The sequence below is a fragment of the Podarcis filfolensis genome, assembly GCF_964270895.1.
Source record: "Podarcis filfolensis genome assembly, chromosome: 6".
In the NCBI taxonomy this organism is placed as follows: Eukaryota; Metazoa; Chordata; class Lepidosauria; order Squamata; family Lacertidae; genus Podarcis; species Podarcis filfolensis.
In genome coordinates this window covers 44,732,357-44,757,041 of record NC_139609.1, presented here as the reverse complement: position 1 = coordinate 44,757,041, position 24,685 = coordinate 44,732,357, and the positions used below count along the sequence as shown (strand labels likewise).

At 39.7% G+C, this 24,685-nt stretch overlaps 1 protein-coding gene across 1 annotated transcript in view; it reads right to left on the bottom strand.

The window, feature by feature from the left end:
- Positions 1-24,685, bottom strand: part of FAF1 (Fas associated factor 1) — a 166,513-nt gene that overhangs the window by 115,811 nt on the left and 26,017 nt on the right. The window contains exons 3-7 of the mRNA XM_083619586.1: positions 22,814-22,860; positions 19,752-19,960; positions 14,894-14,985; positions 14,308-14,399; positions 6,875-6,980 (exon numbers count right to left, since the gene is read on the bottom strand). Coding sequence (XP_083475712.1) covers positions 6,875-6,980; positions 14,308-14,399; positions 14,894-14,985; positions 19,752-19,960; positions 22,814-22,860 — 546 coding nt within the window. The remainder of the gene's footprint in view (positions 1-6,874; positions 6,981-14,307; positions 14,400-14,893; positions 14,986-19,751; positions 19,961-22,813; positions 22,861-24,685) is intronic.

The window sequence follows — 24,685 nt, the reverse complement described above, 5'->3', positions numbered from 1 at the left end:
TTCTACCCTACTTTATCAAAAAGGTATGACTAAGAGGCTGGTTAGGTAATGATGGCCATTACTATTCTAAATAATCCATTAAGGCAAATAAATAAAACATTTCTTAATATATTGGATATGGACAGGTAAACCTTTACATCCTTTCTATACTAGAAGTGCCTGTGGCCGTACACAAACCTGAGACAATACCTATCAAATCAGAATGGGAAAGTATTATTTACATGGCCACCACAATGAAGTATCATCATCTAGAAATGCTTCAACTGACTTTTGAGATCTAATTATGACTTGCACATCCCACCTTATCAGCATTACTTCAAATATGAAGACCTCTCTATAAATCCAATATTGGCTTGATTGCCCCTTTTGTGAAGCAGATGTTGGATCACTGTGAAGAGTTGATGAATCCCATTATTCTTGAAATTTAGTAACACCATGAACCTGCCCCTCTTATCCTGTTAAAGATGTAATTTTGGGAATCCCCTATACCCCAAACTCGTAGCAGCTAATGAAATAGTTTTGAATGATTTACAGAGTTGTTTTATGGGTGGTATTTTTGTTCTTTTTACTGATAATTGTATTGCTTTATTCTCTCTGGAAATTGCTTTGAGGGTTAAAAAACAACAACCAAGCGCTGTATAAATTTTATGAAATAAACAAAATAAACAGTTCTTGATATAAGATATAGGCTGACATGGTGTAAAAATTGGAAGCTTAATGCACCTTCTTCCCCAAGTCAAGTCTTCCATCAGCTTTAGTGTTCTAGCCCACCTGGAAAGCAGCTAGACGAAACAATCTGAAACAAAATCAGCTACCACCGTTTTTTCTGAGTCTTTGCCTCTTAAATAACTCCCTCTCAACCTTAGGTGAGGAGCCTAAGAAGCCTGCCAAATGCACTATGATATAAGATGATGAGATGATATAAAAGAGACCTATCAGTCCTGTTGCTCCAAAGGTGCAGTAACTAGTTAAAGAACATGAAACGGATAATAAGTATAAATGGACAATTTCCCAACAAAACCATGTAACAAATCGGGTCTCACAAGGAATCATATTGGGACCTGTGCTTTTAAACTTGTTCATAAAAGTGCTGGAGTTATGGCCGAGCAGGAAGATCACCAAGTTTGCTGGTGATGCCAAATTGTTCAGGGTGGTAAAAAACAAAGGGGGATTTGTGAGAGCTCCAAAAGGATCTTTCCAAACTTAGCGAATGGGCATTAAAATGGTAAATGCAAATCAATCTAAGCAAGGGGGAATCCTAGCTTTGCATAAAAAACTAGTAGGGTCTGAACTGGCAGTTACTGACCAGGAAAGAATGATTGGAGTCATGGTAGATATCTTGATGAAAATGTCAACCCAGTGTGTAGCAGCTGTGAAAAAGGCCAAGTCCATGTTAGGGATCTTTAGAAAGGGATTGAAAACAAAACTGCCAATATCATAATGCTGTTATACAAATCCATGGTGTGGCAATTCTGGCGTGTACAGTTCTTCTCACCTTACTTTAAAAATAATATTGTAAAGCTGGAAAAGGTACAGAAAAAGGGTGACCAAAATATGGGACCTTTAGTTTAGAAAAAGTGGAGTAAGGTGGGGGGGATGACATGATAGGCAGGTATAATATTATGCATGGCATAGAAAAAAAAGGGATATTGGAAGATACAGGACACACAAAATGAAGTACTGTGGAATTTGCCACCATGGGATGTGGTCACCCAACTTGGCTGACTTTAAAAGGTGTTTAGAAATATTTGTGGAAGATTCAGCTACTAACCATGATGGTTGTGCCCTACTGCCAGGATCATAGATGGCATGCTTCTGAATACAAGTTGCTGGGGGGGGGGGGCAGAACTGGGGATAAGGCTGCTTAACTCAGTCCCTGCTTGTGGTTTCCCCTAAGCATCTGATTGGCTACTGAGAGAAGAGGATGCTCAATTAAATGGGCTTCAGTTTGATCCAGCAAAGCCTTTCCTGACATTATGGTCTATAATGTGATCTAGACCAACAACAGGCAACACTGATGTTGCTGGATTACATTTATTATCATCCCTGACCACTGGCCATGCTGGCTGGGAATTGTACCCCAACATCTGGAGAGAACCATGTTGTTCACTTCAGGGCATTATTCAACTAAGTTTTACTCACAGTAGACCCATTAAAATTAATGGATCTAGCACAATCCTGCTCATTAATTTCAGTGGGTGTACTCTTGAGTAAAATTTGGTTTAATGCCATGCGTAGTCTAGACAATCCTCCCAAACTGCTCAAATCCCCTTTTGTAACAGGTAATGATCCAGAGATGTATTCTCTCTCCTGCACATTTTTTGTTCTGTTATCCTATCAATCCTCTTTGAGCAGCCTGAAAAGAGTTCCAAATCCCTCCACAAGTCAGGAACAAGTAGTAGATTGGATAACTTATATACTATAGGCCTTTCTCTTATATTTACACTTGAAGTTGCCCCTGATGACCTGACTTAGAATGGTTCATCTTAAGACTTTCCTTTTTCTATATTCCGTCCTAGATTTGGACCAGCTGCTACAGGGTATGACATCTCTTTCTCAAGCCCTAGTTTATGTTTCATGGACACCAGACTTTCAGATTATCTAGCTAAACTGCAGCTTACATTATTAATTCTTAAAAGCAGCTGAAAATCACAAGCTGAAACACTTTTAAAATGAATTAAACTGATTTATATATGCTTGTTTCCCTTACTATTGTTTCCCGTAATATTCAGAGGCTAAAATAACTTAAAAGAAAAAGATGCTCCAGTTTGACATAAATCAGAACTTCTGTTTTGACATTTTTTTTGACATTGCTGCTTTGAGTTTTAATCCTGTTCCAGAAAGTCAGGGTGGTATATTCTTATAAAACAAATAATTTAGTTTTAGAAAATCCCATTATGATACCCAGTATGCATATTTGTAATTTAAAAAACAAACCACCACCACCAAGGAAGCAGGTTCACTGTTTGGAGCTTCTGAAGACAAAATACACTGAACATCACAAATTTGTTTCATGAAATTTTACTCTTATAGGAAATGGTGATTTTCAATAACTCCCACGTGTTCAGATGGAGAATGATTCAAAGTATAGTGCTCTACTCCACACAGTTGTACCAATATATCCTTCTATGGTGCTAATTCCTGTGCCCCATTCTATCTTCTGCCATATAGCAAGAGATAAGCATAGGACCAGGCGCCAGACCTACAGCAGTGATTCAAGTGTTACCTTGTGCTTTGTTACAAGGGATAGAGGGAGCAGCCACCTATGCGCTACTGCAACACTAACATGTTTATATGCTGAAACTTAAATCATGTATCTATCCTGTTGCAAGTGTTAAGGATTTTAAAAAACACACTTATGAAATGGAAACATAGAACTCATAAATTACAAATAGATACGCATTTCATCATCCTCACATAGTTTCACCCTAAATAAATAAATACATCTGAAACTTGTGACAAAGATTATTTTGCCAAATAGGCCAACGTGGAATCATTGTTTCCAAATTTTGACTCCTACTCTCTCGCCCACTTCATTTCCCACAGCTCTGTGGCAGAGCATCTCGTCTGCGTGCAGAAGATCCCAGGTCCAGTCCCTGACATTTCCAAGAAGGGCTGGGAAAGGCCCCCACCTGAACCCCTGGACAGCTGCTGCCAGTTGGTGTAGACAGTACTGACTTAGATGGACCAATGGTCTGACACGATGTAAGACAGTTCCCTACGGTCCCAGTTTTAGAGATCCTGCATTAACTGATGTTTCATTTCAGCACCATGAACTGCTAATTAAATCTTTTATCAAAGGAGGGAGATATAAAACAATTTAACACACACTACATCTTGCCATTCTGAAATTTACTGGGAGAAGACTACCCAAATAAAACATGTGTTTTTGTCAACCCCATCTACATTCTAAGACTGTGTCTATACAGCAGGAATGCACAGTTAAAAGACCTCCAGTCAACATAAGACTTTAATTTTCAGCTAGGCTGGTCTCGTACCTAAATTCAGGACCAGCATAGGCTCTGCAGTCTACTAGTGCATAAAGTTACCATAGTGTCACCTTGCATCACACTCATTCTTAAAAACAGACTCTTTCACTTGAACCATAGTGCCAAACTGGGAGCAGAAGGAACTCTCGTGCAAATGTTTCTTAATTTTTTTTAGCCACTCTCTTACCAGGATTTCAATTTCAATTCATTTGTTTCTTTGTCACTCTTCAATGTACATTCCAAAAGGAAATCAAAGTGCCTGAAACTAGGGAAGGAATATAAATTCATGTCTACCAATCTAACAGATTTATCATTAGCTCACTACAAAAATATTCATGACCCTACTTAGTATGGAAAAATAAATTTAAAAAGTATTGCTTGCCAGTCATTCAGGCATTAAAATACTCCTAAATATTCCAAGTAACTGAGTCTGGAGAGACAGTTGCATCCAATAGTTGTCTTGAGGCCTGAAACATTCCTAGAATGTTAAGTATTTCCTTTAATAATTGATGTAGACATTTTGAATCTTTCTGCATAGGATATCAGGTGTGAGTAGATTGCATTAACACTGCTTAAACATTTCAACTTGTCAGTATGGCCAACTCGATTTCTGAAATATTTGCAGTATTTTCCCATCGAAACAGTAATAAAGGTAAAATAAATATATGCCACTGCTTTATAATCACTGAACATTAATGAATATTTTATGTCTTTTTAAATCTCCCTGTTTAATTTTAAAGGGTGAAATTAAGTCTCCTTCACGCAATATGCCAATTATCTGAAAATCAAACAATAACTCAGCCATTATACTCCTTTTTGTTAATATACGGGAAGCTAATTTGAAAACACGGGATAGCATTTTTAGAGAATAATTGAATAGTCCTTCCTGCCCTCTGGTGGCCAACAACTGCAACTTGCACATGTTCAATTACTGCCGTATAACAAAGTATATGTAAACTTGTGATATTTTTTAAAAACCGACATTTGAATGGAAACAGGAAATGACAAATTTACCAGTAACAACTTCAGATAATAATGTTTTAAATAATTAACACTTCCTTTCACAGAAGGCAACTATGTTTAACTGCTAATGCTCAAAAGGTTAATTCCAAGTTTTTGAGCTGAAATGCAAAATAGAAGCCTACAGTTTAGATCTCTTTTGCACACAACCAAGATGTTCATTAAAAAGAAAAGAAAAACAGAAAAACAGCCTGCTTCATTCCACAACACAAATTGCTTTTTGAGATTCTTCACTATAGGAAGCAGTTTAGCATGCAGCACTGGGATGGGGTGTTTTCCAAAAAGGGGCAAATGCCTCTGAGCATCACACTGCTATTTTGTGAAGTACATCAATTAATTCCTAACCTTTACTTATGGGCAAAATCTCTATCTGTATGAATGCTGCTTTATTCAACGAGGCACTCCCCAACTAATGTGAAAATTCTCAATTGGTCAAATAAAATGTGATCAAGTCAGATCTAGAACCTGATTCTTGCACTCATCACACATTCTGCTGAAATTAATGTGATCTCAACAGACAGTATATTTGGGGATTTCATCTTAAAGACCCCACATTTTAATCCTTGTTAGCACTGAACAATTTCATTTAGCATGTAGGAATGTCAGACAATGCTACAATTGTCAGAGGAGGACAACAAACACAACAGATCTAATCTAATTGTTTTCTTAATTCACTGGAATCCCAAATTTAGTTTATTTGCAAGGCCACTGTTCATCACAAGCAGTTGCTACAATGTACTGAAGGCAATGTGATAGGATACAAGCATTCAGACCTATTACATGATATTGTAGGGTCCTTCAAGGCCAAAAAACCCAGTTCAATTATTCATTTGTAACTTGCTTGCTTCTAACTGAAGCTAAAAACAATATTAATTAATGCATTCTGCACTGACAAACACAGTTCCACATATAAGGTTTGATTGCCTACATTCTTAAAGTTGATGAGAGTCAAAAAGTTGATGTTAAAACAGCAGAGATTTGCTTTTAGTATTACAAGCACTAGTGCTAAAATCAACTCAAAATAAGAACCCGTGGAAAAACTGCTAACGTCCAAACATCATGCATGGAGGTCTGTGCATACATAGAAGAGTCTTTAGAGTTGTCCCATTAATGCCTTCAGAAAGGCATGGATGTATACAAAGTGATCTGTGTTTAAAGGTGTTTAGCTTAATATCACAAGAAAATATTCAAGAGAAACCCTTGATTTTGAACTGGATAGAATAATGCATTACAAATGGGTCGTGATAAGCACAAGAAACAGCGAAGCAAGTTATTTGATTTTAATATACAATGTTATGGAACAGACAGGGATTTCAACTTTTAAAATAGAGGGCAATGTCTATTTTCGGAAGTATATCTGCCTTTCAAGGATCAATCAGCAAGGGTCTGTTCTTTGCAACATCACCCCTTGCTGGCTGCTTTACAGAATAACAGTGGTATCATTTTTAAAAAGACACCACTTCTCTGCCATTCCACTCACAGTCGAGATGACACAACACAATGGCAGTGTGTTTGACACAAGGAATATACAGGAAAACACAGTAGTATATATAATCAAGAAAGAAAGCAGGGGGAGCCTAACTAGACAACACTAGTTCATCTCTGGCAATGCATTTTGCTACTAAAATGCAACATGGAACAAATACACTACTGCTTTGGGCTAAAATTAATGCAAATTTTATATGTAGGTCACACCATCTGATGTACCTACAGTAATCTTTCATCATCCAGTTAATTAAAAGCTAAAAACTTAATAACGAAACACGAAAGGAAGTCTGCAGCCTGAATACATAAGCCCTCTTTAACAAAGCCGACATTAGTTATAATGAGCTACATTTATTCTTCAGCTGTGAGACAGAACTCACCTCCTGAATGGTACTGCTTCCTGAGAAGTTGAGGTTGTACTCCCGCTGGACTTCTCGATGGGTGACGATCAGCATGAAGTTTTGATTTAATGATTCCTGCAGGGCACTGAAAGGGTTGAAAGAAAAACAAGAAAATCAGGAGTGAGCATGTTCTAGCTTGCTTTACATTTAGCTGCGAAAACCCCAGGAGTACCCTAAACTCAGCAGAGACAAGCCCAGGCACAATGTTATCATCGCTTTCTTTTTTACTCCTAAAGGCAAGGAAGCATGCAGCAAATAACCAAGGGGGCTAACCTGTTAACTCCTTCTCTCCTAAGGTGGCTGAAGCGCCTAAGGCTACATTTTAACTCCTTAGAATTTTCACAACTCGACTGCTATTGCCACTGTGTTCAGCTATATTTAACCATATATATTTATTGAAACTGATATATTAAAACTATATCCTCCAAAAAGATGCCTATATAAACTGATTACAAGCACGTATACACATAATTTTTATTAAAGAAAATAAATATATGCATATATAAACACTTTATTTCTAATTCTGGCACACTGCCTTTTTGGCAGTTTTGTCTAAGATGATGTACCGTCTTAATGTGTTCTGATGTTACCTTACAGCAAGTTGTAGCCGATGGCTGTGGGTGTGCAAACACACACACGGGGGGCATGCATGACCATATTTTTCAGCAGACTTGGCAGATGTTAACAATCACTGCTAAAGTAGACTTTTCATGACACCAGTGGGCAGTGTTCGAAACTCCCATTGTTCTAGGAGCATTTTGCGACAGAGAATTGGTGTGAGCAGTTTCTGAGCTCTGGGCGCAGTACTGCACTTAAGATTTCAGATTAAAACTGCAGAGTGGAAGGAAAAGAGGATCTTTTTCTGTGTCTCCACTTCCATCTACTCTCTGAAGACTGGAGAAGAGACTCTCTTAAGAAGACTGGGGGTGGGCAGGGGAAGGGTTAGACCATGTGAAAAATGAACTGCAGATCATTCATTTTCAGCTTTGTATTCTTCCTATAAAAAAGCGTGCCTAGACATTCAGTTGTTGTGTAGGTTTTTAAGGTGCCATTTAGCTCCTAGCTTTCATATCTCAGTTTCTAACACTACCAGTGGGAAATGTTACAAATACTTGCATTTACTAGTAAATTTCAAGAAACACTGTCAAATGACAAAATCCCATTCCCATTTTCATAGATTACTAGTTACTGCAGATGTTTACCAAGGTGGGCTAATTGGCGAAATGAATTCTTTTCAGGCTTAAAATTTTATCTCAACTACTACATCTTCATTATCCATTTCCAAATGTACATGGCTCCAAATGTACATGGTCCATTTCCATTTACATGGTTAATCTGTACCAGAAGCTAGACCCCAAGGCAGAGTATGGACTATCAGTGCTTAATTTATATATTTACAACACTTATAAACTGCTTCATCCAAAAGACAAACAAATACCTCTCCACATGGTGTAGAAAATCAAATTATAGATAAAACAACTAAGATCCATACATAAGACCACCATCATTAAAAGCAAAGATAAAATCCAATAAAACTTTTAAAACACATATAGGTAAGTAAATCATGTGTCTGGATAAGCTTGCCAAAACAGAAAAGTTTTCAGCAGATGTCTAATGCAGACATCTCCAAACTCTGCCCTCCAGATGTTTTTGGACTACAACCCCCATCATCCCTAGTTCACAGGACCAATGGTCAGGGATGATGGGAATGGTAGTCCCAAAACATCTGGAGGGCAGAGTTTCGGGGTGCCTGGTCTAATACTTGCTTTGGCTCATTTTCTTTACTTACAGGGCTAGACAGCATGTCCCCTTTGGGCAGGTATAAAGCACATGAGAATGGCAAAAAGTGTATATTCGACAATGGACTGCAAGACTGCAGCATTCAGGACTGGGCCACACATGCTGGTGAGTGCATCATATTGTCTTGAACCAGCTTGCACAGATTCAAACCAGCTTCAGGCCCCAGTTTATGAAGCTGACTTGTTTCCACTAACCATAGTTGCAATTAACCACTGTTTGGGGTTTTGGACAACACACTAAACCGCAGTTACTCCAAAAAAAAAGTAAAAGCTTCTGACCAGCTCCTTGTGACAGGTCTGGAGGTGGAGGAGACAACTGCAAGAGCCTGAAGGGAAACTGGCTCATTCTCTAACACTAAAGCATAGGATAGAAAAGTGTGGTACACAGTGGTTCCACCAGCAAAATGTATTTGAAGTTCACCATAATAAATCCTCCAACTTCACCAGGATTCTCTGCTGGTGTAAAGCAAGACAATAATTGGTCTTTCTTTAATTAATTAAATCAACATGTATTATGCTGGTTAGAGGACAAATTAGATTATACTGTAATTTGTCCAAGTGAGAACTCAGCATTAGAGGAAGTGCCTTGCCTAATGAATGCATAGTGAGCATCACTGATTTAACTCTAATAAAACTACCCATTAAAATACTTTCAGTGGCAAAAAAAAGAAAAGAAAAAGCAGCAACCACTTCTTGACCAGCTTGTACTATATATTTGTTATAAGTATTTAGAGCAATATTAAGAAGTAATATTATTCTGCATGATCATAGCAAGGAAGAAGCAAAAATGTACAACTTAGTAGAATGGGTTTATTTTAAATTGGGAAGTACTTTCTGGGAAATTCCACTCATTTCTTATCTGTTATTTTGAAACTTATTTTGATCATATCCAACATAAATGATGCACATGTAAAAGCAGGTTTCCATAAGGATCTCCTTTTTGAATAATAAGCTATACATGGCAAAGGGATAAATTACATGAACAGTTCTCAGCACTAAATCTTTACATCTTGGTTCCACATATACTGGAAAGATACATTGCTGCTTATATGATCACCTGTTAGGAAAGCAGGGAGCCAGTTTCTCTACTTAGATTATTCCATTTCAGGAATCCAGATCCCCTCTCTTTCCCCTACTTCTCTTTCCATTCCAATGCTGTCAAGCGTAATTTTGATATATAGACATTGCTCTAAGACACTGATGAACACCCCACTGATAGCTACATATATATCTGCATGGCTCTGTTACATATCCAGAGGTTGATTCATATGGCATAAACATTTGTTGCCTTAGCCCAAACCTACTGCAGCCCAAAGGACTCAAGATTACATTTATAAAAGTAAGAATTCTACAAGGCTTCGGAAATGCAGGATACAGCTGTAAACATCCCTTCATTCACATGCAACCACATTTTGAGAAGTACTCAAGTGTTCAGCTTCTCAGACAACAAGGTATGACCCAATGGACACTGGAAAAGCCAGGCACTTAAGGCCCAACTAGACATGGCAGTATTTGTACCAATGCAATTAATGTAAAATGGCAGATATGAGAAACAGTCTTGGAAACATGGACAATGGAGGAGAGGAGAGACAGACAGACAGAGACACAGAGAGATTGTCTCTCTGCCACAATCCTAACAAAAGGCTAAAACCAATGGAATACTTCATTTGAAGCACCAGAAAGGAAATTTTTGTTGGTACCAGACAGGGACAGAAACACTTTTTAGCAAAGTGAGAAAGGCTGGGATACAATGTAGCCAACAAATGCACTGGCTACCAATTATCTTCCAGAACCAATTCAAGATGTGATTTTTATCTTTAAAGCCCTTCAGAGCTTGGGACTCCCACGTATCTAATAGGCTGGTATAAGGAGATGCAGCCTAATTGTTGCCTATGTTACTGGGCACACTTCCTGTATCATATGTCTGTACATGCAAAGTTGAGGTCATTGCACCTCAGAATGCGACCTTTACTGTAACTTATCTGAGGCTCCAGAATTATCTCCCCATGGGGGTTCTGAGCTGCTCTGGTCTTTTAACTTTTCAGAGAGGGCATAAAGCCTCATTTTCCCCGAAGATGTATGGTATCTCTGTGGACAGAGTGGCTGTCTGTTGCTGATTCTGTAACAGTATTAAAGAGACATCTGTTTTTCTGTACACCTCAAGCCCAGAGAAGCTCACTCCATCTCCGTCTCCATAATGCCTCACACATTCCCTGACACACCAGTCACTACATACATTACTACGTAATTCAGATTGTGCTGTAAATCTCATCAAATTCAATGGAGCTTACGCTATACAGTAAGTGGGTGTAGGTTTGCAGCCCAAAAAAGCAAGAGTATTTCACTTTAGCTGCTGATAAAAATAAGGGAAAAAGCAGTAAGTCAGACTAATTTTTCCATGGTTATCCTACAGCTAAAGCAGCTTACCTTTAGATGTAATAAAACACCCATCATCCCTGGCTATGCAGGTTACGGCTAATGTGAGTTGGAGTTCAACAATAAATGGGAGGGCAGCAGGTAAGCCAACATTATAACTATATTTTGATTCAGGTGTGTTCTTTCATGGTTTTCACTGTACAAAAGGGAATTTTTCTGCATGATCATGATTATGAGGAAACTGGAATACATACAGAAAATCTAAGTTGGCTTTTTATTAGTATTATTATTTTCAAGGGTTGCATATTTAGATATTGAGGTTATAGTTCCAGATGTTCCTAACATACTTTGTAAAATTCTCACCTATTTCAGTGCTTGGGAATAGCATCTAATCTCAATTATTTTGGCTATTTAGTAGATAAATCTGTCTTTGAAAATAAAACAATGTTTTCAGAATCAGCATGATTGGGGCAATGGCTTGCCACCTCCATTATTCTAGGTTCTGCTCCACAAAGGCTCTTCATGAATTTCAGAACAAAAAAAATTCATTATTCATATTGATTCGTTTTTCCCTTCAAACATCTAAATTTTAACAAAATATCATGACACATAATGATCAACATTTCTATTGCAAACATACCCATTTATACAAGCTCGTGTCAACAGACATCCAAATTTACTATAATTACAGTTTATTTACACTAAAACAAAATATGAGCTTGGTATGTAAATGTAATGTTTGTTGTAGCTAATGCAGCAGGAGATGGCAGATTAGTCTCAAACATCAATCAGTCAGAAAATCTGGCTAGTATGATAAATGAGAAGGGTTTCTGCTTGTTTACATTTTTAAACTTTGAGGTTTTCTAAACTGTCTCATAAAAAACCTGAAATAAAAAAAACTTTAAAGTGTACAGTCACTAAAATGTGTGCAGCTCAATATTATACATATCTACTCCAAAGTAAGTAGCACTGATTTCAATGTCAAATTGCCATGATGACTTTTTCAGAATAGTTTCCCCCAAGATTATGTAGCGTAGGGCTGCCATACATCCAGGATTTCCCAGATATATCCAGGATTCATCCATCGGAAATAGTGTCTGGGTGGAATTTCCAAAAATCGGTAAAAATGTCAGGTGTATGGCAACCTATGTCAGAAGTATTGATTTTTTTGGTGAATTTCCTTAAAAATAGCTCAAAAACTTCATTTTTGGGGAGATTTTGCAAAAAAAGAAAGCTCAACAACCTTGCCAAAAATAGCTCAATAATTTTGTGTCCAGATTTTCACTTTTTGAAATATGGCAACTCTAGTAGTAGGTATTGACCATACTCCTCAAAATTTAAGGTGGCAATTCATATCCCCAGCTAAGGGGGGATATCAGCTTAGGGGGGAAATGTTGGAAGGTTTGAGCAAATGAGAAGGTTGTTCAGTGCCAGGCAAAAGACATAAAATTTAGCACCAGACAGTCCTGCACAACTGTGAAGGTCCCCTCTCCAGTGACCACCTATCTAACTTTATAAACAGGGAGTGAGGGCTCAAAGGAGGACCTCTGAAGAGGTTCACAGCATTCAGCCAAGCTCATGAGGAGGGAGGTGGTCCTTATCTACCCAACTTCCAAGGCACTTAAGGCTTTTAAAAAAGGTAAGCACAAGCACTATGAACAGTGCCTGAAAACAGATCAGTAGCCAGCATAGCAGCTAACGAATGACAGGATTGTGTTCCCTTCAACTGATCCCACTTAACAGTCTAGCAGCTCTCTTTTGAAGTAACTGGAATTTCCAAAGAGACTTCAAAGACAGCTCCACATACAACACCTTGAAGTAGTTCATGGACAGCCAATGTTGTTAGACTACAATACTCATCAGCCCTGTCCACTGAACATGCTTTCTGGGGCCAAGGGGAGTTGGACCCCAACAACACATGGAGGACACCATGCTGTTCTCCAATCCCGATTGAATCCTAATTCTGTCTTCTTCAGCTATCCATTGTATGCAAAGATCTTTCACCTGTATATAGAAGGGAAAGAACTGACACCATTCCTAAGATGGTGGACTGCTTCTATTTAACTGCACTCTTGTGTGTGCAGACACTTTCTGTGTTACAGATCAGTACTTAAAAATAAATTATCATACATTGTGATAAGCACTCATTTTATTTTGTAGTTCCAATTGCTAATAACTGAAGTGTTCAATTGAAAATACAACGGGTTTGTAATCTACATGCTGTTCGTTATTCACACCCATAAGAACAGGAGTCAACTTCTAGGGAATGAGGTCCCTCCGCCTCCCCCCCATAAAATATTTAAGGGGGCTGCCCCCTCCCAAGTTTAGGGGCATTGCAATTCAAATGGTGTATGTGTGCTGTGTCTTGGGTTCAGTTTTGCAGGGTGGAGCTTATCTGCTCCCCAGAAATAATTCATTCAACTTTGCACCCTTGCCCATAAGTTATCTACCTTGGGAAAATGATAGATATGGCTTGAAGGAACCATAAAATAATCTTGGCTGATCTCCCACTCTACAGGATGATTCCTGTTCATATTATATCCATTCTACACATCAAGAACACCTACCCACCAGTTTTAATTACCCAGATTAGAGTGTGTCAAGAACAAGAATTTAAAAATCTATTAACAATTATCTTTGAAGAAATTGGACAGAAAAAATATCCCCCTTCTAGTATTTATTACCTTAAAGGTAAAGGTAAAGGGACCCCTGACCGTTAGGTCCAGTCACGGACAACTCTGGGGTTGCGGCGCTCACCTCGCTTTATTGGCTGAGGGAGCCAGCGTACAGCTTCCAGGTGATGTGGCCACCATGACTAAGCCGCTTCTGGCGAACCAGAGCAGCACACGGAAATGCCGTTTACCTTCCCGCCGGAGCGGTACCTATTTATCTACTTGCACTTTGATGTGCTTTTGAACTGCTAGGTTGGCAGAAGCAGGGACCGAGCAAAGGGAGCTCACCCCATCGCAGGGATTCAAACCGCCGACCTTCTGACTGGCAAGCCCTAGGCTCTGTGGTTTAGACCACAGTGCCACCTGCGTCCCATTCATTTATTACCTTACCTTTACATAAATGTTTACTATGGGGAGAAGTGAGCACAAAGTAAAGTATTAATATTATTTTTAAACAAATGGCAATGGAAGTCTAATTCTGATTTGGCAACATTGTTAATGCAAACCCCTCACACAGAGTGCTATTTTACTACGCTCAAACGTATTTTAAAAAATTGTATCTTACCCAGGCATACTTGATGAGGAGGGTGGTGGCAAATCAGGCGTTAGGACATAGAGGCTGTTGTTTTTTGGCAAGTGTAGAGTTTTTAGAACAGTCTATAGGGAAACAACGTTGGAAATTAGAAACATTTTGCATCAAGTACATTCACCTCAAAGGAAGGGCCATTTTGGTTTATCTATAAATGAATCATTAGCAATCATGTCTGTGTTTTTCTAAAAAAATAACAAGTGGTAGCAGAGGTATCAGGACCTTGGGATAGGAGCAGATATTTTCCCACTTTATCGCTTCCTTCAGTTCTAATAGAGAATTGCCCCCTCCCATTTGCTCTTAGTCCCAGAAAGTAAGTTCCCAAAGATGCCAGTAGCTGCATGTGATGTATTCAGCACCATATCTAGTTTGGCCCTAAATATGTTTCACTGCAATAATCAAGTTATTAGAATAATCCCACCTTCCTACCCCCAGGAGCTCAAGGCAGTGTACACGATTCTCCCAATTCCTATTTTTTCTTCACAGCAACTATATGAAGCAGGTTAACTTGAGAGTAGCAGAAAGCCCAGCATTTGATTCTGGGACAAATATAGGAACTTACACTGTCATCTACGTCTCCAGTTTTCCAGCCTTTTAGCAACATTTTTGATGAAGGAATCTGAAGCTCATTTTCTAAAATGTGTTTGATCTCTCCTGCAAAACAAAAGTATTGTCCATATTTATGTTTTTCGGCATTCATCGTTAGTAAACATTGGCAAAAAGAAAAGCTCCTAGGCCTGAGAAGCCCAAACATTCCATACTGTTACTGTAATTTCAACATTACTGAAGAATTTAATAAGACACAAATCTAGAGGTAACATTCTCTCTCCTTCTCTCAGTGTATATTATAGCATAAAACAATCAATAGAATGTTAAAATACTATTTAGGATAAATTCTAAATCATCAAAGCAATAATAACTATCAAAACCTTAAAATATGCCAAAAACAAATACTATCATTTTATGCCACTAAATTATTTGTTTTTCCAATGTCAGAAAAGATAGATATAGTGAACCTAAATGGCATACAATGAACGACAACGAAGTGCATAATTTTTGTTGTACGGGATATATAGTTCACATGCAACCCTTCAACTCCTGTTGATTTTTAATATGTCAGTCAGTACTTTTGCTTGTAAGTACTGCTTAAGTATACGTTTAAAGTTCACAAAGATTAAGATCAAAATACTATCACTCATTTACCATCTTATAAAGCAGAAGTGAGGAACCTGAGGTTCAGGGGCCAAATACAACTCTTCTATCTGGCCCTCGGACGTCTCCCTAGACCATGCACCGCCTTCCTGGGCCAAACACCTCTTCCTGACACCATACCAGACACTGGCCATTCTCCATTCCCTCCTTAAGATCTTTTGCCTGGCTGGAATCTGCACTTGCAACTGTGAAAAATGCCCCTTGCTGGTCTGGATAGGAGAGTGAGGAGCTGGAGAGATGTATGTATAAGTGTAGATAAACCTTTGGTTTTTGCAAGGTTGGAACATAGCAACACAGCTCCTCCCACCACTAGCAAGTGGCTCCCCAGGAGGAAATGTGGTTCCCATGAAGAAAAGGTTCCCCATCCCTATTATAGGGAAAATAATAGGCTGTTTTACAAGGGAATGAACTAAAGGTCTATTTAGCCACACAGGCAAGCAACAACAAGGTGCCTGTTAATGGCTTTTCCCAGGTCACCTGCTTCAAACCTTTACAACTCAGGTGCCAGGACTGAACTCTACAGCTATGAAAAAGCCTTTCTCTACATCACTAACCGTTGGCCCCCTCCAATGTCACTGCAGAAACAGTTTCCCATTGCCTATTACTGCCATCAATGGGGTCAAAATCTTTCCGCAATTGAGAAATCTTATCTATCTCTGTGAACAGCACTGCGGATTTCAAATGTACAGATGTTTGGAAGATACCAAGATAGAAAAACAACCATCTCCTTAACAGTCTTTGTATTATTTTTCCAATTCTGATTTGTGGTTCCCCCATGCCCTCCTTGAAAACGCCCTACAAGCAAGCAATTGCCTCACCGTACAGAATTACATTAAGCGTTGTCCAAAAGAGCGATCATTTCACAATCATATGTGGAAAAATTATTAGTCTCGTGGCATTAGGTAGATGTCATACAAGTCAGACTGTAATGAAAATCACATCTTTATTCACTGGTGGTGTAGCATAACTCCATCTAGCGGACATTTTGTGCAACAGCTGCTAAACATGGGCGAACAATTTTAAATACTAATTCAAAATACTACAACTGTGACATGTACATAGTTGTAAACATGTGCATCATCAAGCCACACTCATTGGGGACCTGAGTGGCCTACTGGAGGGTGCACTTGACGGCAAATCTAGGTTTGCGTACACGTAATGGGAAAATGGGCCTTGAGCACAACGCAGATGGAGGGGTCCAAAACACTGTTGGTGTTATAATAACAAAGATTAGCTAAAAAAGGGATTCTACAGTGGCATTTAAGAGGTGCAAATGAAGTGTCTGGTTTTTTCACATATCTCATAAGTACGCCCATGTAATATTGCAATGAAGCAAGAGGAAGACTGGTCGTTCTTTAATCCAAAAGCCAAAGGAAAGGTTTCCCTGGTTTTCTATTGTCTGTTCAATGTTTTCTTAATATCAGAAGCATCTTCAAGGTTCTCTCCCCCCCCCCCACTCCAGGTTACAGGTATTGTTATTTTGCATTTTTTTTAAAAGAAAGGACAATGTAACCATGGTAACTTTACACTGCGGGAAGAAGGGAAATAAATATAAAAAATTATCCAGATAAAGTAAAAGGCAAATTAGTGTGTTTGTGATTCAGTAACACTACCCACATTCTCCTGTGAAGTTCAGCTACTGAACCAAATACCACCATCTGGAATAATATTCTAATGATACACTGGATTAATATACCATCTTAATTACTAGTTGGGCAATATACCGAAACAAAGCAGTGGCCTGGTTTGGATAGTATCCACCTTTACTTTCTCCCTATCTACAACTGGTGGAGGGAGGGAGGCAAGATTATGCCTTGTCTGATCTGCCCACTGAGCATACCTGCTCCACTTATGGCACTCCTGGGCAACCCCCACAATAACTGTAATGTTTAAAATAAGATGCACATGAATAAAAGCCAGCACACACAGGCTGAAATCACCAAGTCATCCTCCCCACCAAATCAATCTATGAATGTAATGTACGATTTGGGTCTCTTAGCAGCCCTGAAAAAGCCTCTCCTGAAGATCAGAAGATTCCACTCAGGGGTAGAACTGTGGTTTAGGGGCTAAAGAGAGGGATCCCCAAAAACCAAGTGCAGAAGGTGAATTAATGTGATTTTCAGTGATTCCCCATTCCCTCTCCATCACAGGCTAGGCTAGACCACCCTAACCCACTGAGTAGGAAGCCCAGCCTTTAGAAAAGCCTTTTCAGGGGGCTCAGTGGAGAGAAGAGGGATGTAAAGTCACCTTCCACCCACCCTTCCTGTGAGTGTTTCTCTGGATCCAACCCTTTGTTTTAAGATTTGTTGCAGCAACCGCCCTGTGTGAAGAGGCTTCTCCTTTTCACACACAAGCATGAATGCCTCTTAAGGCAGATCTTGCCGCCTCCCCCTTTCTCAGATTAAAGCCTTGTATTGAAGACCCTTACAAAAATTCAAAAAGCTGCTGCCTCATTAATCAGGGGCACCTTTTTAACCTTATCAAAGTATTAGGACTGACTAAATGTTGTTGCTCTAGGCACCATCCTAATGAGAGTTGTGCATATTGAATATTGTTCTCTCATCTGCAAAAAGGTGGTGAAGGATAGTGAGCCTGCAGAAATTATGAAATCATGTCCCCCACACAAAAAAAGTTCAAACAACTAAATGAGGTGGAGAATTGAGCATAATAAGGAGGGTGGGACTGGGAGGGGGAAATAAAGACTGACCAAACAAGTACATGCTCAGCCAATAATTAGAACATGCCACTAGATGTCACTCTTCGATCATATATTACAATTAAAGTTTTTAGATTCTTCACCTTAGCTGATGTGGGGCAAATACTATAAGCAATACAGAGATGGTTTTGAAATACACTAAGCACCAAAAGGAAATTATGCTCTGGCCTCTGCTACAGGTCAGGGGACCAAGGGCCACTGGTAGGCTCCACCCCCTGCATCCCAGGAAGAGCAGGCCAAGAAGACAAACCTGGCCTTGGCCAGTGGAGAAGCTGCTCCAATGCTGTCTTTCCTCTCCTACCCCATTCCTTTTTCCATTGTATTGCATCTATTAGACTGTAAACGGTAAAGGTACCCCTGCCCGTATGGGCCAGTCGTGTCCAACTCTAGGGTTGTGCGCCCATCTCACTTAAGAGGCCGGGGGCCAGCGCTGTCCGGAGACACTTCCAGGTCATGTGGCCAGCGTGACAAAGCTGCTCTGGCGAGCCAGCACCAGCGAAGCACACGGAAACGCCGTTTACCTTCCCGCTATAAAGCGGTACCTATTTATCTACTTGCACTTAGGGGTGCTTTCGAACTGCTAGGTGGGCAGGAGCTGGGACCGAAAGATGGGAGCTCACCCCGCCGTGGGGATTTGAACCGCCGACCATACGATCAGCAAGTCCTAGGCACTGAGGTTTACCCACAGCGCCACCCGCGTCCCTATTAGACTGTAGGCAGAGACTAATTTTTCTTTTAATACATGTACAGAAATTAGAAAATTATAGGTGTATTTATGCATTGAATAATAACAATCCAAATATGCTATCATAATCTGAATACATTTTTTAAAAGGAAATGTTTGTATGCCACCTCAGTGATCAGAGATCATTGAACGATGTTCTTAACAAACAAAGCAAGAAAACAATTGTATTCTCCTCCTCCAAAATGATTTGGCCAAAGGGGTTATACAGACTATGGATGTCTCTAGTTATATTCTCAAGCCACAGAAATATTATTTAGTAAATCCCATATGTTTCCAGTTTATATAAAGTGACTTAAGAAGAGAATAAATTCATTGAGAGTCAAACTGGTACTGCTTAGTTATCTTTGAGGCTTATAGGAGTACAGAAGAGATAATGATAAATTTTAAGAAAAAAAAGAAGAGAGTCCCTTATTTTACAAAAAAAGAAAGGCTCCAATAAGGGAAGAATTTTAGAAACTTCTTTTGCGTCTTAGACACTACTCTCCCTGGAGATTATCACATTTCCAGGCCCCCATCACTGTTGGGCAGCAAGAAAATTTATGTCCTGTTTGTCATGTTGATTTGTTCACTCAAAGAACTGGCCCCTCATTGCCCCTACTCAAACAGGTAGAGCATCACTGGCTTTAAAAGTAGTGCTTTCAAACACCCTCTCTCCCCACAAGCCACTCAAAGAAATGAACTTGCACTGTAGTTTAGGCACGCATCCATTTTAATTTTGTCAGTCCCTTCTTGCAACAGTTTTCTTACCAACAGTTGAACTGTCTTCAAGTACTACATCCACATTTCGGTCTCTGTACTCAACCCTGAAGTCAAGCATTCGTGGTTGTCTTTCCACTATCTGTCTGGATGGCACTACATGGCGAAACGCAGAAGATGAAGAAGGTGTTGACGATGAGGAGGAAGGATGGCTAGCGGGACCATAGGCTGGCCCTTGTGAAGTCTCTCCACTATATTCACTGGGGAGGGAAGCATACATAGGTAGGCTTTTCAGAAAACACAGGCAGTTAGTTTGTTAGAACAACTTTTTTTGGTTCTCTGAACATATCTTGGGATTGAAGCCAGGAATGGCACAGAAGCTAGAGCTCAAGTAGCATGCATGTTGCTCTTTTTCAAGACATTCTGATTCTAGGAGTTATTAGCCATAAGCCGGCATGCTTGAAATGAATTCCTCCAGCATCCTGAAATAGTTCATCAAGTTATCAGGATTTGGACTACCTTTTCTACTCTGGGTGCCTTTAGACGTAATACATTTTTTTAAGGTACCATTCCAGCTATAAAAGGGATGAAAAACCACCTTTACAACCAGCACTCACTTCGTTGGCCCTACTTTTTGCAGTCATCTTTAAAATATTAAAGCTAAATGTTTATGAAATACTATATTTGCCAGACTTCTTCACTACAATTGGTGACTGAGAAATTCCTCCTGCCCAAGATATCCCATGAGTGATTCAGCAAACTCACGCTAAAGATAAAGGGTGAAACCCTACTCCAAAAACTAACACATGTAATAAGGCAGGATTTCTGGCTTATTGTGGTTTGACATGGATAAGCAGCATATGGGTGCAACACTCCCACTTTGCTATTCCCTTGTGTGTGAGTAACATATGCAAATGAACCTGCTTTCCCATTATGTCTGAACCAGATATCATGGTTTGTTACTCCACAATAAGCCACAATCACTACCCCATCTTAAACGATGGTTTGTCAATAGCTAATAGATCATGGTTTGTTAGGCAGCGAAAAACTATGCTCTCTAGTTCAGACATGATGGGAAGCCAAGGCTTCCTGTTTTTTTCATCCCACTCATGCCAGGGTAAGAATGAAAAAGCAGCATGTGGGCACCATGCACCAGCGCTACCATTCATGTTAAGCCACAAGTCAGAAACCCTGACTTATTGATACATGCAAACACAGACAATGGTTCTTTTGATGTGCTAGCCCAGACCTTGCAGCTTCACCTGGGCACGACTTGCAGGGTTTTACTACTACACATTTAAAATATTCTGCATCTCCTCATAGATTAATTACAAATGCAGTTGAAGGATACTAGGTACTGCGCATTAATAAAAATGCATAGGTCTCTTTTAGCTGGTTAAACATCTAGAGTGAACTCCATATGCTCACTCACAGTACCTTATGCTAAAGAATATCAGGAGACTGCAGCCAATATGGAACACGACAACCCATTTTGCAAGGGTCACCAGAAGCATATTAGACCAGTGCCCTTGGGATTGCATTGGCTTCCTGTCCCGCCCACCCAGCACAAATCCGTTTTGGAAAGCCCTAGATGACTTAGGCCTGCCATATATTTGCTATGTCCTACTATGATCCCTATGTGTTTGAAAGCAGTCTTTGATTCAACTCTCGCTGAAAAGAAGACAGTAGTATGGGCATATACATTTCTCCCCAGCTTTGGAACCCCCTTCCCTTGAAAGCATGTATAAATATATAAAAACAACTACTGAACAGATCGATATAAAGTGTTTTTATTTAGACAAGCATCTAATCAGGGATAGGCAGGGAGTTATATTAGTAGCTCTGCCAAAATAGAGTGTTCTGTTACCTTTTCCTTCTATTCTCAGTTATAAAAAATACTGTGAGCGTTGCCACAGAAGTGGGAGAGCGTTTTAAGTAGACAACATTTCAGTGGAAATTCTAAGTAGTTAGTTATGATCAAGCCATGATATCTAAATTAAGAAGCTTTATATTTATAAGCCAGCAGCTGAAAATTTGTCCCTTCTCATGTCTCTTCTTTTTTTAAAAAAAAATAAGGGAAGTTCATGCTGACCTTTTGTATGTTTCAAATGTCCCAAAGCTTCAGTGCAAAATAAAAGCATAAAATGTTAACAAACTCAGCTGTGGCCAGCTTGAACTGTGCTGTGAGTGGTTGCTTACACATCTGCACTGCTTCAGCCTTAGAACATTTGTCATCTCAACGGTCCGGTAGGGTAATTCCTATCGTTCTGCATCCCAAATTGTATGTGTGTCGCGCAGGGTGGGTGGGTCAACAAACAAATAGAGCACTATGATTCTCTCTTATACAGAGGCCTCTTTTCCTTCTCGCTCATCAGGGAGAACAAAGAGCAATTCTCAACTCTGAAGCCATGGGCCGTTTCAAAGCTAAGATGAACAATGGATGTGCTGTGTTTAGGTGTATACATTTCCATGCAAAACTGTATTGGCCCCAATTCAGAGATTTTGTGTGTGCTGAAGTGGGCTGCAGGAGCATTACTGCATGTGAAGATCTCCTCTGCTAAACAGATGGCCAGAGGTTTCAGAGCTAAGCAGGAAAGGAGAAGGGATTAGCCCCACTATCCTCCCCAAACCATACTGACCTATCTGTTTGGCAGGGTGCCGATATAGAAGCACAATGCAAGTAGCCCCATGTCTGGAAGAAGGGGATTTGTTTCCCTCCGTACAGCACGTTTTTACACACACAGTACCTAAAAGATGCTTCAAATTCAGCTTTCCCCCTGGTTTACAGATTGCCCCTGCTGGATCAGAACAAAAGAATTTCATAAACTGAGCAATAAAAAGTTGCAGATTTTGAAGTTTTAGCAGTGAGATAGTCTCTGCTCACAGGCTTACAACATAAAAAGACAGGACACAAAAATAAAAGGTATTGGTAAGCAGGAGGAAAAATGAAAAATTGGTCCACTATTTATTAAGCTCTTCCAACCTAGAAATTTTAACATTTGAAAGCTACAGCAAGATACAGGAACGACTGGTGCCAATAGCAGCTCACTAACAATAGAAATGATTTGTTCCGTATGCTAGAAGGACTAATAGTGAGAAAGTTTGCCACCTACCTTTGTAAAATCCCATTTTCCTGTGGTATAACACCATTTATAGCTGCCTGCAGAAAAAGAAAAGCATGGAGCATTTAGTACCGTATATCCACAAAATTAAATGAGAAAGCTTGTTTAAATAAAACTTAAATGTTCCAGCATTTGCTAACTGATCAATCTGCATCTTGAAGTGCAGAGGGAGGATGTGTGTGTCCTACCAAAAGTATCATGGCAAGCTATGCTATCTATTTTAATAGAACTAACAAGCAACCTTACATTGTTCCAGTAAATCACCATTATTATTTAGAACGTCTCAATGTTCTTCAGAGGATTATAAGCACTCACCATATATCTGTTATTCAATCTAAATAAGTGGATACCAAGCAAACAATGGTGGAGGCAGAGTTGCTAACATTTACAGCAAATTATTGTAACTTATAGACATATGGCAGCATTCACACAATGGTACTGCTTCAGTAATTTGACCTTGTGTGTGTGTGGAATATTGAGCCTAAGGTGGATCACAGCAGAGACATCACAATTTTCTTTGCTTGAGTTTCTTTTTAAAATGAAAGGGGGAGATCAAGAGAAAAGGACAGAGACAGAGAAAGGTAACCAACAGCATCAGCATGTGAGGGAGGTAAATTAGGCAAAACTACAAGTGGCCAAAGTACAGCAAGATTTTCCTCCATTTATCTCTCAGAGCCAGCAAGCAGGGATGGAGCCACAGCCAGCACTATGCAAGCACAGATGTCTGGAACCTGCACTATCCTCTTAGCAACTGCCTGCTTACCCAGTGCTGAATGGTACAGGTGTGAAGGCATCTCCTCACTGTATCACCATGGTTGCTCTTGGTTACACCCAGCAAACCACCTCCCTACTTCGTGCTGCCAACCAAATGCAAAGGAAGATGGATTCTCGCCTTCAATGGTTGTGTAGAAGAGGATATTTTGATAGGTGTGGCATTTTCACGCATGCACAAGTTGCACCTGCAAAAGTTCCCTCAATTCTAGATAACTACTTAAAAAGTGGGCACCATGCCTTTCTTTGCATCTAGCCACCCTAAAAGGTGTGGGGGTGGGGAACAGTCACAGTCTGCAAAGAATTAAAATAACCCAATTTGCTTGTTTTCTGCCTGAGCTAGTATGAGCTGGCTTCTTAGGTGGTTGCTCATCCAGCTGCTGGTCTATCCTAGTTCTGCTTGGCTTCAAAGAGACAGATAGACATTTCTGCAACAAAATGCATCTGAAAAAGTGATGGCTTTATACTATTTTGTACTCTAGGTCTTCAAGCTTCAGCACCAAAACTCCATGAGTCCTTTTGGGGAGACCATTCAACCCATACAATACACAGGATACAGTGGTGCCTCGCAAGACGAAATTAATTCATTCCGCAAGTCTTTCCGTCTTGCGATGTTTTTCGTCTTGCGAAGCACGGTCCGTTGCAACTGCGCCTCTTCAAGCGGCTTTAAGAAAAAAGCGAACAAACTCGCAAGACGTTTTCATCTTGCGAAGCAAGCCCATAGGGAAAATCGTCTAGCGAAGCAACGCAAAAACCGAAAAACCCTTTCGTCTTGCGCGTTTTTCGTTTTGCGAGGCATTCGTCTTGCGGGGCACCACTGTACTTCTCATCCTGCAGTGGCCCTTTCCTCCCTGTGTTGAATAGAGGTGAAGAAGCACACGGCTAGCATGGATAGAGAGGAACACAGTCCAGGTCAAAACGAAGCCCAATTAAAATCTCCCATGTTATGTGGTCTCTGTTCCTCGAGGGATACTCACACTCCAATCTCTAGTGCTGAAACTCAAAATAATAAAGAATAACAGTCCTTATGAGCGTTCAAAGCATGCAATATACTTCATCTAAGTAATCCTGAAAGAAAACTACAGGAAGTAA